The sequence below is a fragment of the Petromyzon marinus genome, chromosome 68 (assembly GCF_048934315.1).
Source record: "Petromyzon marinus isolate PM22_M1 ecotype Great Lakes invasive population chromosome 68, UKy_Petmar_22M1.pri1.0, whole genome shotgun sequence".
NCBI classification, from domain to species: domain Eukaryota; kingdom Metazoa; phylum Chordata; class Hyperoartia; order Petromyzontiformes; family Petromyzontidae; genus Petromyzon; species Petromyzon marinus.
In genome coordinates this window covers 4,561,168-4,573,605 of record NC_133734.1, presented here as the reverse complement: position 1 = coordinate 4,573,605, position 12,438 = coordinate 4,561,168, and the positions used below count along the sequence as shown (strand labels likewise).

General features: G+C 50.2%; 1 protein-coding gene across 2 annotated transcripts in view; it reads left to right on the top strand.

Moving 5' to 3' along the window:
* Positions 1–4,416: 4,416 nt before the first annotated feature.
* The window catches only part of LRMDA (leucine rich melanocyte differentiation associated), a 17,634-nt gene continuing 9,612 nt past the window's right edge, over positions 4,417–12,438 (top strand). Inside the window, exons 1-4 of one of the 2 annotated variants that reach the window (XM_076054813.1) lie at positions 4,417–4,477; positions 6,214–6,280; positions 8,254–8,306; positions 10,730–10,856. In XM_076054813.1, coding sequence (XP_075910928.1) covers positions 6,215–6,280; positions 8,254–8,306; positions 10,730–10,856 — 246 coding nt within the window. In that variant the 5' untranslated portion in view covers positions 4,417–4,477; position 6,214. Of the gene's footprint in view, positions 4,478–6,213; positions 6,281–8,253; positions 8,355–10,729; positions 10,857–12,438 lie in introns of both variants that reach the window. The other variant, XM_076054812.1, reaches the window with a different exon arrangement.

The following is a 12,438-nucleotide window of genomic DNA, read 5'->3' as shown; positions in this document are numbered from 1 at the left end:
GAATTTCGTGAGCACACTCGTCTTTTTAAGTTCATCACCCATCCAAACGAGTGTTCACTGAACACAGCCGACCTGAATTACATCCCTGGTGTCTCCGTCAGAGATTTTGAAGCAGAAGTGGCTGACCTGAAGGCCTCAGACATGTGGGTGAATAAGTTCAAGTCACTGAATGAAGATTTGGAAAGAATCACACGACAGAAAGCGGAGTTGGCGAGCAAGCACATGTGGACAGAAATGAAAAAACTCCAACCCGAAGACCAGCTGATTCTCAAAACTTGGAACGCGCTTCCTGTCACATACCACACACTGCAGCGTGTGAGTATTGCTGTATTGACCATGTTTGGATCTACGTATGCATGTGAGCAGTCATTCTCACATCTTAAAAACATCAAGTCCAACCTACGATCACGTTTAACGGATGAAAGCCTCAACGCTTGCATGAAGCTTAACCTCACCAAGTACCAACCCGACTACAAAGACATCAGCAAATCCATGCAGCACCAGAAGTCGCATTAATGGTGAGTGTTATAACAACATTATTTAAAAGAATAAATTCAGAGGCTTATTATACTGACATTTAGTTGAATTCACTTTTAAAATATATTATATGGCTCTCACTGAAATAAATTTCCAAATTTTTTGCTTTCATGGCTCTCTTAGTCAAAAAGGTTCCCGACCCCTGGTCTAGATGATCATCTAGAGGATGGTCTAGATGATTGTCTAGATAATGGTCTAGATGATTGTCTAGATGATTGTCTAGATGATTGTCTAGATAATGGTCTAGATGATTGTCTAGATGATTGTCTAGATGATTGTCTAGATGATGGTCTAGATGATGGTCTAGATAATTGTCTAGATGATTGTCTAGATGATTGTCTAGATGATTGTTTAGATAATTGTCTACATGATGGTCTAGATGATTGCTAGATAATTGTCTAGGTGATTGTCTAGATGATTGTCTAGATGATTGTCTAGATGATGGTCTAGATGATTGTCTAGATGATGGTCTAGACGATGGTCTAGATGATTGTCTAGATGATTGTCTAGATGATTGTCTAGATGATTGTCTAGATGATCGTCTAGATGATTGTCTAGAAGATTGTCTAGATAATTGTCTAGATGATGGTCTAGATGATTGTCTAGATGATGGTCTAGATGATTGTCTAGATAATTGTCTAGATACTGGTCTAGATGATTGTCTAGATCAGCGGTCTTCAACCTTTTTGGTACCAGGGACCAGTTTCGTGGAAGACAATTTTGTTTCACGGACCGGGAGGGGGGTTCATAATTTGGTCTTTCCCCCTTTTCAAAGAAGCTCTCCGGCTACGTTTCTATTTGTTACTCATGTTGGCTACTAGGGGTTAGAGCTCGTGGGGCTCACCAACACCAGGTGACTGAGACAAGCGCTCAGTGCGGGGAAGAGGCGCGGACAAAAGTGGTAAATAATAAAATAATGGTCAGGCCGCGTGCGGGCTCACCGCTCTCACCTCCTCCCTGCTGTGCGGCCCGGTTCCTAACAGGGCCACGGACCGCTACCGCTACCGGTCGGTGGCCCGGGGATTGGGGACCCCCTGATGTAATGGCTTCCCCCCGGCAGTGGATACGTCGGGATAGGATCCCCTCGCGAATCGTCGCGATTTTACCTCGGCTGTGGCGGTCCTCTCCCCCCTTTTGGGGGGGGGGGGGGGGGTGGGGGGGTGGTTTGTCGCCTCGAGCTCAAGGTTTTGTTTTGCAATCGAAAGAATCGTTTGGAGGGGGTTGAGAGAGAGACACAGACCTCCTGTAGACCAGGCAAGGTAGTCAACATCTCATAGCCACCGTGATGATGATGATGAGAGAGAGACACAGACCTCCTATAGATCAGGCGAGTTAGTCAACATCTCATAGCCACCGTGATGATGATGAGAGAGAGAGAGAGAGAGACACAGACCTCCTGTAGACCAGGCGAGGTAGTCAACATCTCCCCAGTCACCATGATGATGAGAGAGAGACACAGACCTCCTGTAGACCAGGCGAGGTAGTTAACATCTCATAGCCACAGTGATGATGATGATGATGAGAGAGACACAGACCTCCTGTAGACCAGGCGAGGTAGTCAACATCTCCCCAGTCACCATGATGATGAGAGAGAGACACAGACCTCCTGTAGACCAGGCGAGGTAGTTAACATCTCATAGCCACAGTGATGATGATGAGAGAGACACAGACCTCCTGTAGACCAGGCGAGGTAGTCAACATCTCCCCAGCCACCGTGATGATGATGATGATGAGAGAGACGCAGACCTCCTGTAGACCAGGCGAGGTAGTCAACATCTCATAGCCACCGTGATGATGATGAGAGAGAGAGAGAGACACAGACCTCCTGTAGACCAGGCGAGGTAGTCAACATCTCCCCAGTCACCATGATGATGAGAGAGAGACACAGACCTCCTGTATACCAGGCGAGGTAGTTAACATCTCATAGCCACAGTGATGATGATGATGATGAGAGAGACACAGACCTCCTGTAGACCAGGCGAGGTAGTCAACATCTCCCCAGCCACCGTGATGATGATGATGATGAGAGAGACGCAGACCTCCTGTAGACCAGGCGAGGTAGTCAACATCTCATAGCCACCGTGATGATGATGAGAGAGAGACACAGACCTCCTGTATACCAGGCGAGGTAGTCAACATCTCCCCAGTCACCGTGATGATGATGAGAGAGAGAGAGAGACACAGACCTCCTGTAGACCAGGCGAGGTAATCAACATCTCATAGCCACCGTGATGATGATGATGAGAGAGACAGAACTCCTGTACACCACGCGAGGTAGTCAACATCTCATAGCCACCGTGATGATGATGAGAGAGACACAGACCTCCTGTATACCAGGCGAGGTAGTCAACATCTCCCCAGCCACCGTGATGATGATGATGATGAGAGACACAGACCTCCTGTAGACCAGGCGAGGTAGTCAACATCTCACCAGCCACCGTCATGATGATGATGAGAGAGACACAGACCTCCTGTAGACCAGGCGAGGTAGTCAACATCTCATAGCCACCGTGATGATGATGATGAGAGAGACACAGACCTCCTGTAGACCAGGCGAGGTAGTCAACATCTCCCTAGTCACCGTGATGATGATGAGAGAGAGAGACAGACCTCCTGTATACCAGGCGAGGTAGTCCACATCTCATAGTCACCGTGATGATGATGATGAGAGAGACACAGACCTCCTGTACACCAAGCGAGGTAGTCAACATCTCATAGCCACCGTGATGATGATGATGAGAGAGACACAGACCTCCTGTAGACCAGGCGAGGTAGTCAACATCTCCCTAGTCACCGTGATGATGATGAGAGAGAGAGACAGACCTCCTGTATACCAGGCGAGGTAGTCCACATCTCATAGTCACCGTGATGATGATGATGATGAGAGAGACACAGACCTCCTGTACACCAAGCGAGGTAGTCAACATCTCATAGCCACCGTGATGATGATGATGAGAGAGACACAGGCCTACTGTAGACCTGGCGAGGTAGTCAACATCTCCCCAGCCACCGTGATGATGATGATGAGAGAGACACAGACCTCCTGTATATCAGGCGAGGTAGTCAATATCTCATAGCCACCGTGATGATGATGAGAGAGACACACAGACCTCCTGTAGACCAGGCGAGGTAGTCAACATCTCCCTAGTCACCGTGATGATGATGAGAGAGACACAGACCTCCTGTAGACCAGGCGAGGTAGTCCACATCTCATAGCCACCGTGATGATGATGATGAGAGAGACACAGACCTCCTGTAGACCAGGCGAGGTAGTCCACATCTCATAGTCACCGTGATGATGAGAGAGAGACAGACGAAGCTGCCCCGGGTAGCCTCTAACAGGCTTCTGGGGCCAAGTGCAGTCTGTAGCAGCAGCAACACCACCACCAGCCCCGCCCCTCATCCCCCCCAGCCCCCACCGCTCCACCCCTCCCCCATGTCACCCTCCACACCCCGCCCCTCATCCCCCCACGCCTCCGCCCCCCTCGTGGTCCCTGTCACGCGCTGGCGGGCGGTCACGTGGATGATGCGGGAGGAGGGGGTGCTATGGGGGGGGGGTTGGAGCGTTGGAGGTGGGGGGCTAGGGGGGTCACGTGCCGGCGTGGGTGGGGGCTGAGGGGGTGGATGGTCACGTGGGGGTGAGGCTGGTTGGCTTTGGGGTGGAGGGTGGGGGCTGAGGGGGTGGAGGGTGGGGGGGATGGAGGGTGGGGGGGGTGGAGAGTGGGGGCTGGGGTGGATGGAGGGTGGGGGCTGGGGGCTGGGGGGGATGTAGGGTGGGGGCTGGGGGGGTGAAAGGGTGGGGGCTAGAGAATCGGGGCTGGAGGGGGAAATGGAGGGTGGGGGCTACGGGGGATGGAAGGTGGGGGCTACGGGGGGTGGGTCACGTGGGGGCGAGGAAGTGGAGCGAGCGAGAGAGTTTGGAGCGGTGGTGGTGGTGCAGGTAGCCAGCTGTCACTGTGTGTGTCTATGTGTGTCACTGTGTGTGTGTCTGTGTGTGTGTCACTGTGTGTGTCTGTGTGTGTCACTGTGTGTGTGTCTGTGTCTGTGTGTGTGTCACTGTGTGTGTCTGTGTGTGTGTCTGTATGTGTGTCTGTGTGTGTGTGTCTGTGTGTGTGTCACTGTGTGTGTCTGTGTGTGTGTCTGTGTGTGTGTCGCTGTGTGTGTCTGTGTGTGTGTGTCACTGTGTGTGTCACTGTGTGTGTGTCTGTGTGTGTGTGTCACTGTGTATATGTCTGTGTGTGTCACTGTGTGTGTGTCACTGTGTGTGTCTGTGTGTGTGTCTGCGTGTGTCACTGTGTGTGTGTGTCACTGTGTCACTGTGTGTGTGTCACTGTGTGTGTCTCTGTGTCACTGTGTGTCACTGTGTGTGTGTCTGTGTGTCACTGTGTGTGTGTCTGTGTGTGTGTGTGTCACTGTGTGTGTGTCACTGTGTGTGTGTCTGTGTGTGTGTCACTGTGTGTGTCTGTGTGTCACTGTGTGTGTCTGTGTGTGTGTCCGTGTGTGTGTCACTGTGTGTCTGTGTGTGTCACTGTGTGTGTGTCTGTGTGTGTGTCTGTGTGTGTGTCTGTGTGTGTGTCTGTGTGTGTGTCACTGTGTGTCTGTGTGTGTGTCACTGTGTGTCTGTGTGTGTGTCTGTGTGTGTGTCACTGTGTGTGTCTGTGTGTGTGTCTGTATGTGTGTCTGTGTGTGTGTGTCTGTGTGTGTGTCACTGTGTGTGTCTGTGTGTGTGTGTCTGTGTGTGTGTCGCTGTGTGTGTCTGTGTGTGTGTGTCACTGTGTGTGTCACTGTGTGTGTGTCTGTGTGTGTGTGTCACTGTGTATATGTCTGTGTGTGTCACTGTGTGTGTGTCACTGTGTGTGTCTGTGTGTGTGTCTGCGTGTGTCACTGTGTGTGTGTGTGTCACTGTGTCACTGTGTGTGTGTCACTGTGTGTGTCTCTGTGTCACTGTGTGTCACTGTGTGTGTGTCTGTGTGTCACTGTGTGTGTGTCTGTGTGTGTGTGTCACTGTGTGTGTGTCACTGTGTGTGTGTCTGTCACTGTGTGTGTGTCTGTGTGTGTGTGTGTCACTGTGTGTGTGTCACTGTGTGTGTGTGTCACTGTGTGTGTGTGACTGTGTGTGTCGCTGTGTGTGTGTATCACTGTGTGTGTGACTGTGCGTGTGTCACTGTGTGTGTGTGTCACTGTGTGTGTGTGTCACTGTGTGTGTGTATCACTGTGTGTGTGTGTCACTGTGTGTGTCACTGTGTGTGTCACTGTGTGTGTCACTGTGTGTGTCACTGTGTGTGTCCCTGTGTGTGTCACTGTGTGTGTCACTGTGTCACTGTGTGTGTGTCACTGTGTGTGTCACTGTGTGTCACTGTGTGTGTCACTGTGTGTGTCACTGTGTGTGTGTCACTCTGTGTGTCACTGTGTGTGTCACTGTGAATGTATGTGTGTGTGTGTCACTGTGTGTGTGTGTCACTGTGTGTCACTGTGTGTGTGTCACTGTGTGTGTGTGTCACTGTGTGTGTGTCACTGTGTGTATGTGTCACTGTGTGTGTCACTGTGTGTGTGTGTCACTGTGTGTGTCACTGTGTGTGTGTGTGTCACTGTGTGTGTGTGTCACTGTGTGTGTCTGTGTGTGTGTCTGTGTGTGTGTTTGTGTCACTGTGTGTGTCACTGTGTGTGTCACTGCAGGATGGAGCCCTGTGTGGAGGAGCTGGATGGGGGCATGGCCGTCGTTAAGACAGAACGTGGTCACGAGGTGTGGAGACATCACCACCATCATCATCACCACCATAACCACCATAACCACCATCATCATCATCACCATCATCATCACCACCATCACCACAATAACCATCATTACCACCATCATCACCACCATCATCACCACCATCATCACCACCATCATCATCATCACTACCATCATCATCACTACCATCATCACCACCATCATCATCGCCATCATCACCACCATCATCACCACCATCACCACCATAACCATCATCACCATCATCATCGCCATCATCACTACCATCATCACCACCATCATCATCACCACTATCATCACCATGATCACCACCATCATCACCTAGCCTGGCACAGCAGCAGTACAACCCATGGCACCTGCAGGGTCTGTCCCGTGACCTCCTCCTCATGCACCTAGCTTGGTACAGCAGCAGTACAACCCATGATTTAAACCGGTCCGGGGCATGCCCTAGGTCGACTCAGCCTCAAGTGAGAACCTGGTTCTGTAAAATCATTGCCAGCACAGGGGAGAGACAAAGACGGCGTGGTGGTGGTGGTGGTAGCCACCCACCCCCTCCCTTTGTGTAGTCACAGTGCCGGTAGCCTCCATAGGTGGTCACTAACAGCACTTGCCCCTACAGTCTGTTACAGGCTACATGGGGGATCTTTGTCTGTGTTTTTGTGTGTCTGTGTGTGTAGGTGTGTGTGTGTGTGTGTCTGGGTGTGTGTCAGTTGTGGAGAGAGTGGAGAGTTTCCCATACCTGGGCAGTGTGCTTATGACTGGCTCCAGTTTAACAGCAGAGGTCTCACTCCGAATCAGTCGAGCGGCAATATCTTTTCATCGGTTGCGTAACGCTGTGTGGAAGCTACCTGGTCTGTCGCTCCGCACTAAGCTTCAGGTCTTCTCGGCCACGGTCATTCCCTCCCTTCTCTACGCTTGCGAAACGTGGACCCCCCTAATGGAACATCTTCGCCGTTTAGAAACATTTAGGCTGGCCTGCCTACGATCCATCCTGGGTTTAACCAGACTGGATTGTGTGAGGAGCTCACAAATCCTTGAAAGATCTGGGCAAGGGTCATGTAGCCCGCATGCCCAGCCACCGCATGCCGAAACAGCTTTTGTTCGGCCGGATTGAGGGGGCAAAGCGGGCGCGGCACGGGCTAGAGAAGAGATGGAGTGATGTGGTACAGGAGGACGTGGAGCTGAGTGGTCTTGCCGATGACTGGTACCAGCGGTGTCAAGATCGGCCTCTGTGGAGGAGGCTCGTGAAGGACGCTACTGGGCAGTTGGAGGTAGTCGCCCTCCAACAACAACGGAGGGCGGAGGAGCGTCGCTCACAACAACGAGCGGAGCGCCGGGTGGCTAAAGCACAGCAGATTGGCACAGTAGGGGGCACAGGTGGTGCATCAGCCAGTCATCTCAGTCAGTCGACCCGTGGCACCTGGGGCTGCCCCGTGTCCTCCTGCCAGCGGGCGTTCGACACTTCACGTGGCCTCAGGGTGCACATGGCCTGGCACAAGCGTCGTGGTGACGTCACCGCCACTTAGTGGCGAATGGCGGTTGTTGTTGTTGTAGGTGTGTGTGTGTGACTGTGTGTAACTGTGTGTATGTCACTGTGTGTGTAGGTGTGTGTGTGACTGTGTGTAACTGTGTGTGTGTGTAACTGTGTGTGTAACTTTGTGTGTGTGTAACTGTGTGTGTAACTGTGTGTGTGTAACTGTGTGACTGTGTGTGTGTAGGTGTGTAACTGTGTGTGTAACTGTGTGTGACTGTGACTGTGCGTAACTGTGTGACTGTGTTTGTGTAGGTGTGTGTAGGTGTGTAACTGTGACTGTGTGTAACTGTGAGAGTGTGTGACTGTGTGTAGGTGTGTGTGACTGTGTGTGACTGTGTGTGACTGTGTGTGTAGGTGTGTAACTGTGACTGTGTGTAGGTGTGTAACTGTTTGTGTGTCTGTGTGTGTCTGTGTGTGACTGTGACTGTAGGTGTGCTACCTGCACCAGGCCTGCACGATGATCCCCAGCTTCCTGGCTGAGAGGTTCGGCCCCTCCACTCTGCGCCTCGACGTCAGCTTCAACCTCATCGAGTGGGGACACCCAGCACCACCATCACCACCATCACTAACATCATCACTACCATCACCACCATCACCACCACTACTAACATCACCATCACCACCATCACCACCACTACTACCAGCACCACCATCACCACCACTACTACCAGCACCACCATCACCATCATCACTACCACCACCACCAGCACCACCATCACCACCACTACTACCAGCACCACCATCACCATCATCACCACCACTACTAACATCACTACCAGCACCACCATCACCACCATCACTAACATCATCACTACCATCACTACCATCACCACCATCACCACCACTACTAACATCACTACCAGCACCATCATCACCACCACTACTACCAGCACCACCATCACCACCATCACCATCATCACCACCATCACCACCATCACTAACATCACCATCATCACCATCACTATCATCACTACCATCACCACCATCACCACCATCACCACCATCACCACCACTACTACCAGCACCACCATCACCACCACTACTACCAGCACCACCATCATCACCATCACTATCATTACTACCAGCACCATCATAACTACCATCACTACCAGCACCACCATCACCACCACTACTACCAGCACCACCATCACCATCATCACTACCATCACCATCATCACTACCATCACTACTAACATCACCATCACCACCATCGCCATCACCACTACCATCACTACCATCACCAGCACCACCATCACCACCATCACCACCACTACTAACATCATTACCATCACCACCACTACTAACATCATCACCATCATCACTACCAGCACCACCATCACCACCATCACCACCACTACTAACATCACCATCACCACCATCACTACCATCACCACCATCACCACCACTACCAGCACCACCAGCACCACCATCACCACCATCACCACCATCACTACCACTACTAACATCACCACCATCATCACCATCACTATCATCACTACCAGCACCATCATCACTACCATCACCATCATCACCACCATCACCATCATCACTAACATCATCACTACCAGCACCATCATCACCACCATCTTCATCACTATCTCCACCATCACCACCACTACTAACATCATCACTACCAGCATCACCATCATCACTACCAGCACCACCATCACCACCATCACTACCAGCACCACCATCATCATTACCATCATCACTACCAGCACTACCATCATCACCATCACTAACATCACTACCATCACCATCACCATCATCACTGCCATCACCATCATCACCATCATCACCATCATCACTACCATCACCATCATCACCACCACCATCACCATCATAACTACCATCACCATCATCACCACCATCACCACCATCATCACTATCATCACCATCACTACCATCATCATCACTACCATCATCACTACCATCACCACTACCACCACCATCATCACTACCATCACCATCATCACTGCCATCACCATCACCATCATCACCATCACCATCATCACCATCACTACCATCATCATCACTACCATCACTACCATCACCACTACCATCATCACCACCACCACCATCATCACTACCATCACCATCATCACTACCATCATCACCACTACCATCATCACCATCACCACCATCACCATCACTACCATCACTATCATCACCACCATCACCACCATCACTACCATCAACACTACCATCATCACCATCACCACCATCATCACCATCACCACCATCACCAATATCACCACCATCACTACCATCACCACCACTACCATTACCACCACCATCACTACCATCACCATCACTACCATCACTACCATTACTACCACCATCACCACCACCATCACCACGACTACTAACAGCACTTGCCCCTACAATCTGTTAGAGGCTACACGGGGGATCTTTGTCTGTGTATAGGTGCTACTACTAACAGCACTTGCCCCTACAGCCTGCTAGAAGCTACACGGGGGATCTTTGTCTGTGTATAGGTGCTACTAACAGCACTTGCCCCTACAGCCTGCTAGAGGCTACCTGGGGGATCTTTGTCTGTGTGTAGGTGCTGCTACTAACAACAGCACTTGCCCGTACAGCCTGCTAGAGGCTACACGGGGGATCTTTGTCCGTGTGTAGGTGCTGCTACTAACAGCACTTGCCCCTGCAGCCTGCTAGAGGCTACCTGGGGGATCTTTGTCTGTGTGTAGGTGCTACTACTAACAGCACTTGCCCCTACAGCCTGCTAGAGGCTACACGGGGGACCTTTGCCCGTGTACAGGTGCTGCTACTCTCCACTAACAGCACCACCATCGGCACCACCACTACCACCAACAGCACTTGCCCCTAGTCTGTTTAGAGGCTACACGGGGGACCTTTGCCTGTGTCTGTGTGCTGCGTGACAGCTCCCTGCACGGGCTGGACTCCTTCCCGGCTCTGGAGGAGCTCCTCCTGGACAGTAACGAGCTGACGGAGCACGTTGAGATCCCTGTTCTGCCCTCGCTCCACACGCTCACCATGAACAAGAACAGGATATCCTGTCACCTACATCACCACCGTCATCAACTCATCATCATCATCACCATCATCACCATTATCATCACCATCAACTCATCACTATCATCATCATCACCATCAACACCATCAACTCATCACCTCATCACCACCATCATCAACTCATCACCATCATCATGAACTCATCACCACCATCACCACCATCATCACCATCATCAACTCATCACCATCACCACCATCATCACCATCATCATCAACTCATCACCATCACCAATGCGTTCAAACTTTGAATTCTGTTTCAACGATTCTGCACTTATATTCTTGGTTCTTTCGGTAAAGTCACCACCACGTAGAAGGGAAACAATAAAATAAAAAAATATATAAAACAATACCATTCTCACGACGTTTCGACTGCAACACAAGCAATCATCATCAGGTGTGAAAACCACAGAAAGAAAATTTTAAAAAAGAAAAAAATATATAGCTGTGGTTTTCACACCTGCTGATGATTGCTTGTGTTGCAGTCGAAACGTCGTGAGAATTTTATTGTTTTATATTTGTATTATTTTATTGTTTCCCTTCTACCTGGTGGTGACTTTACCGAAAGAACCAAGAATATAAGTGCAGAATCGCTGAAACAGAATTGAAAGTTTGAACGCATTGGTGATGGTGATGAGTTGATGATGATGGTGATGATGGTGGTGATGGTTATGGTGATGAGTTGATGACGGTGATGGTGATGATGGTGGTGATGGTGGTGATGAGTTCATGATGGTGGTGATGAGGTGATCCCTGCAGTCACAAAAGCTTTCAATCAAGATTCTGCACTTGCTCTATTACTATAGTACTACACCGCCTTCGACTCTTACCAACGACCGGCTTGTTTAAGGTTCGCGATTTGGTCGCAAGTCCCCGGCCGTTTCGCAGGTTAACAAAAATTACAACAACTTTACTGCTTTTATATATATTTTATTATTTTATTGTTTCCCTTCAACGTGACTTTACCGAAAGAGCTAAGTATATAACTTTACTGCCGTGCAAGGAACAAAATCCGCTCGTTCCGACGTTTCATCTTAGTCGCCTGGAGACGATCAGCTCGTGATTTTTGTCGATCTTATTTGATCGTTTTTCTCCTTCCATCTGCGCGGACTTCACCGAAAGACCCTCAGAGGGCACCAATTCCCTGCGGCTGCGAACGCTTCAAGTCAAGATTCACGGCGGCGGCGGCGACAGGGGTTCATTTTTCGATTGAAAGCTTTCGTGACTGCAAGGATTCATCTTCCGTGGTTCTTTCGGTAAAGTCACCACCACGTAGAATGAGAATAAAATAATAAAATAAAACGATACAATTCTCACGACGTTTCGGCCACAACGCAAGTGGCCTTCTTCAGGTGAAAGGAACAAACCTGTCGGGACGACAGAGCTTCAATGAACGCTGCTAAGATTCGCAGCGTCTTTTAAGCTGGTTGAGAGAAGTGAGGCACCTTGACAAAGGGATTTACATATCAAACAGGAGAATTTCAACTGTTTCAATGCTAAATTCTCCTGTTTGATATGTAAACCCCTTTGTCAAGGTGCCTCACTTCTCTCAACCAGCTAC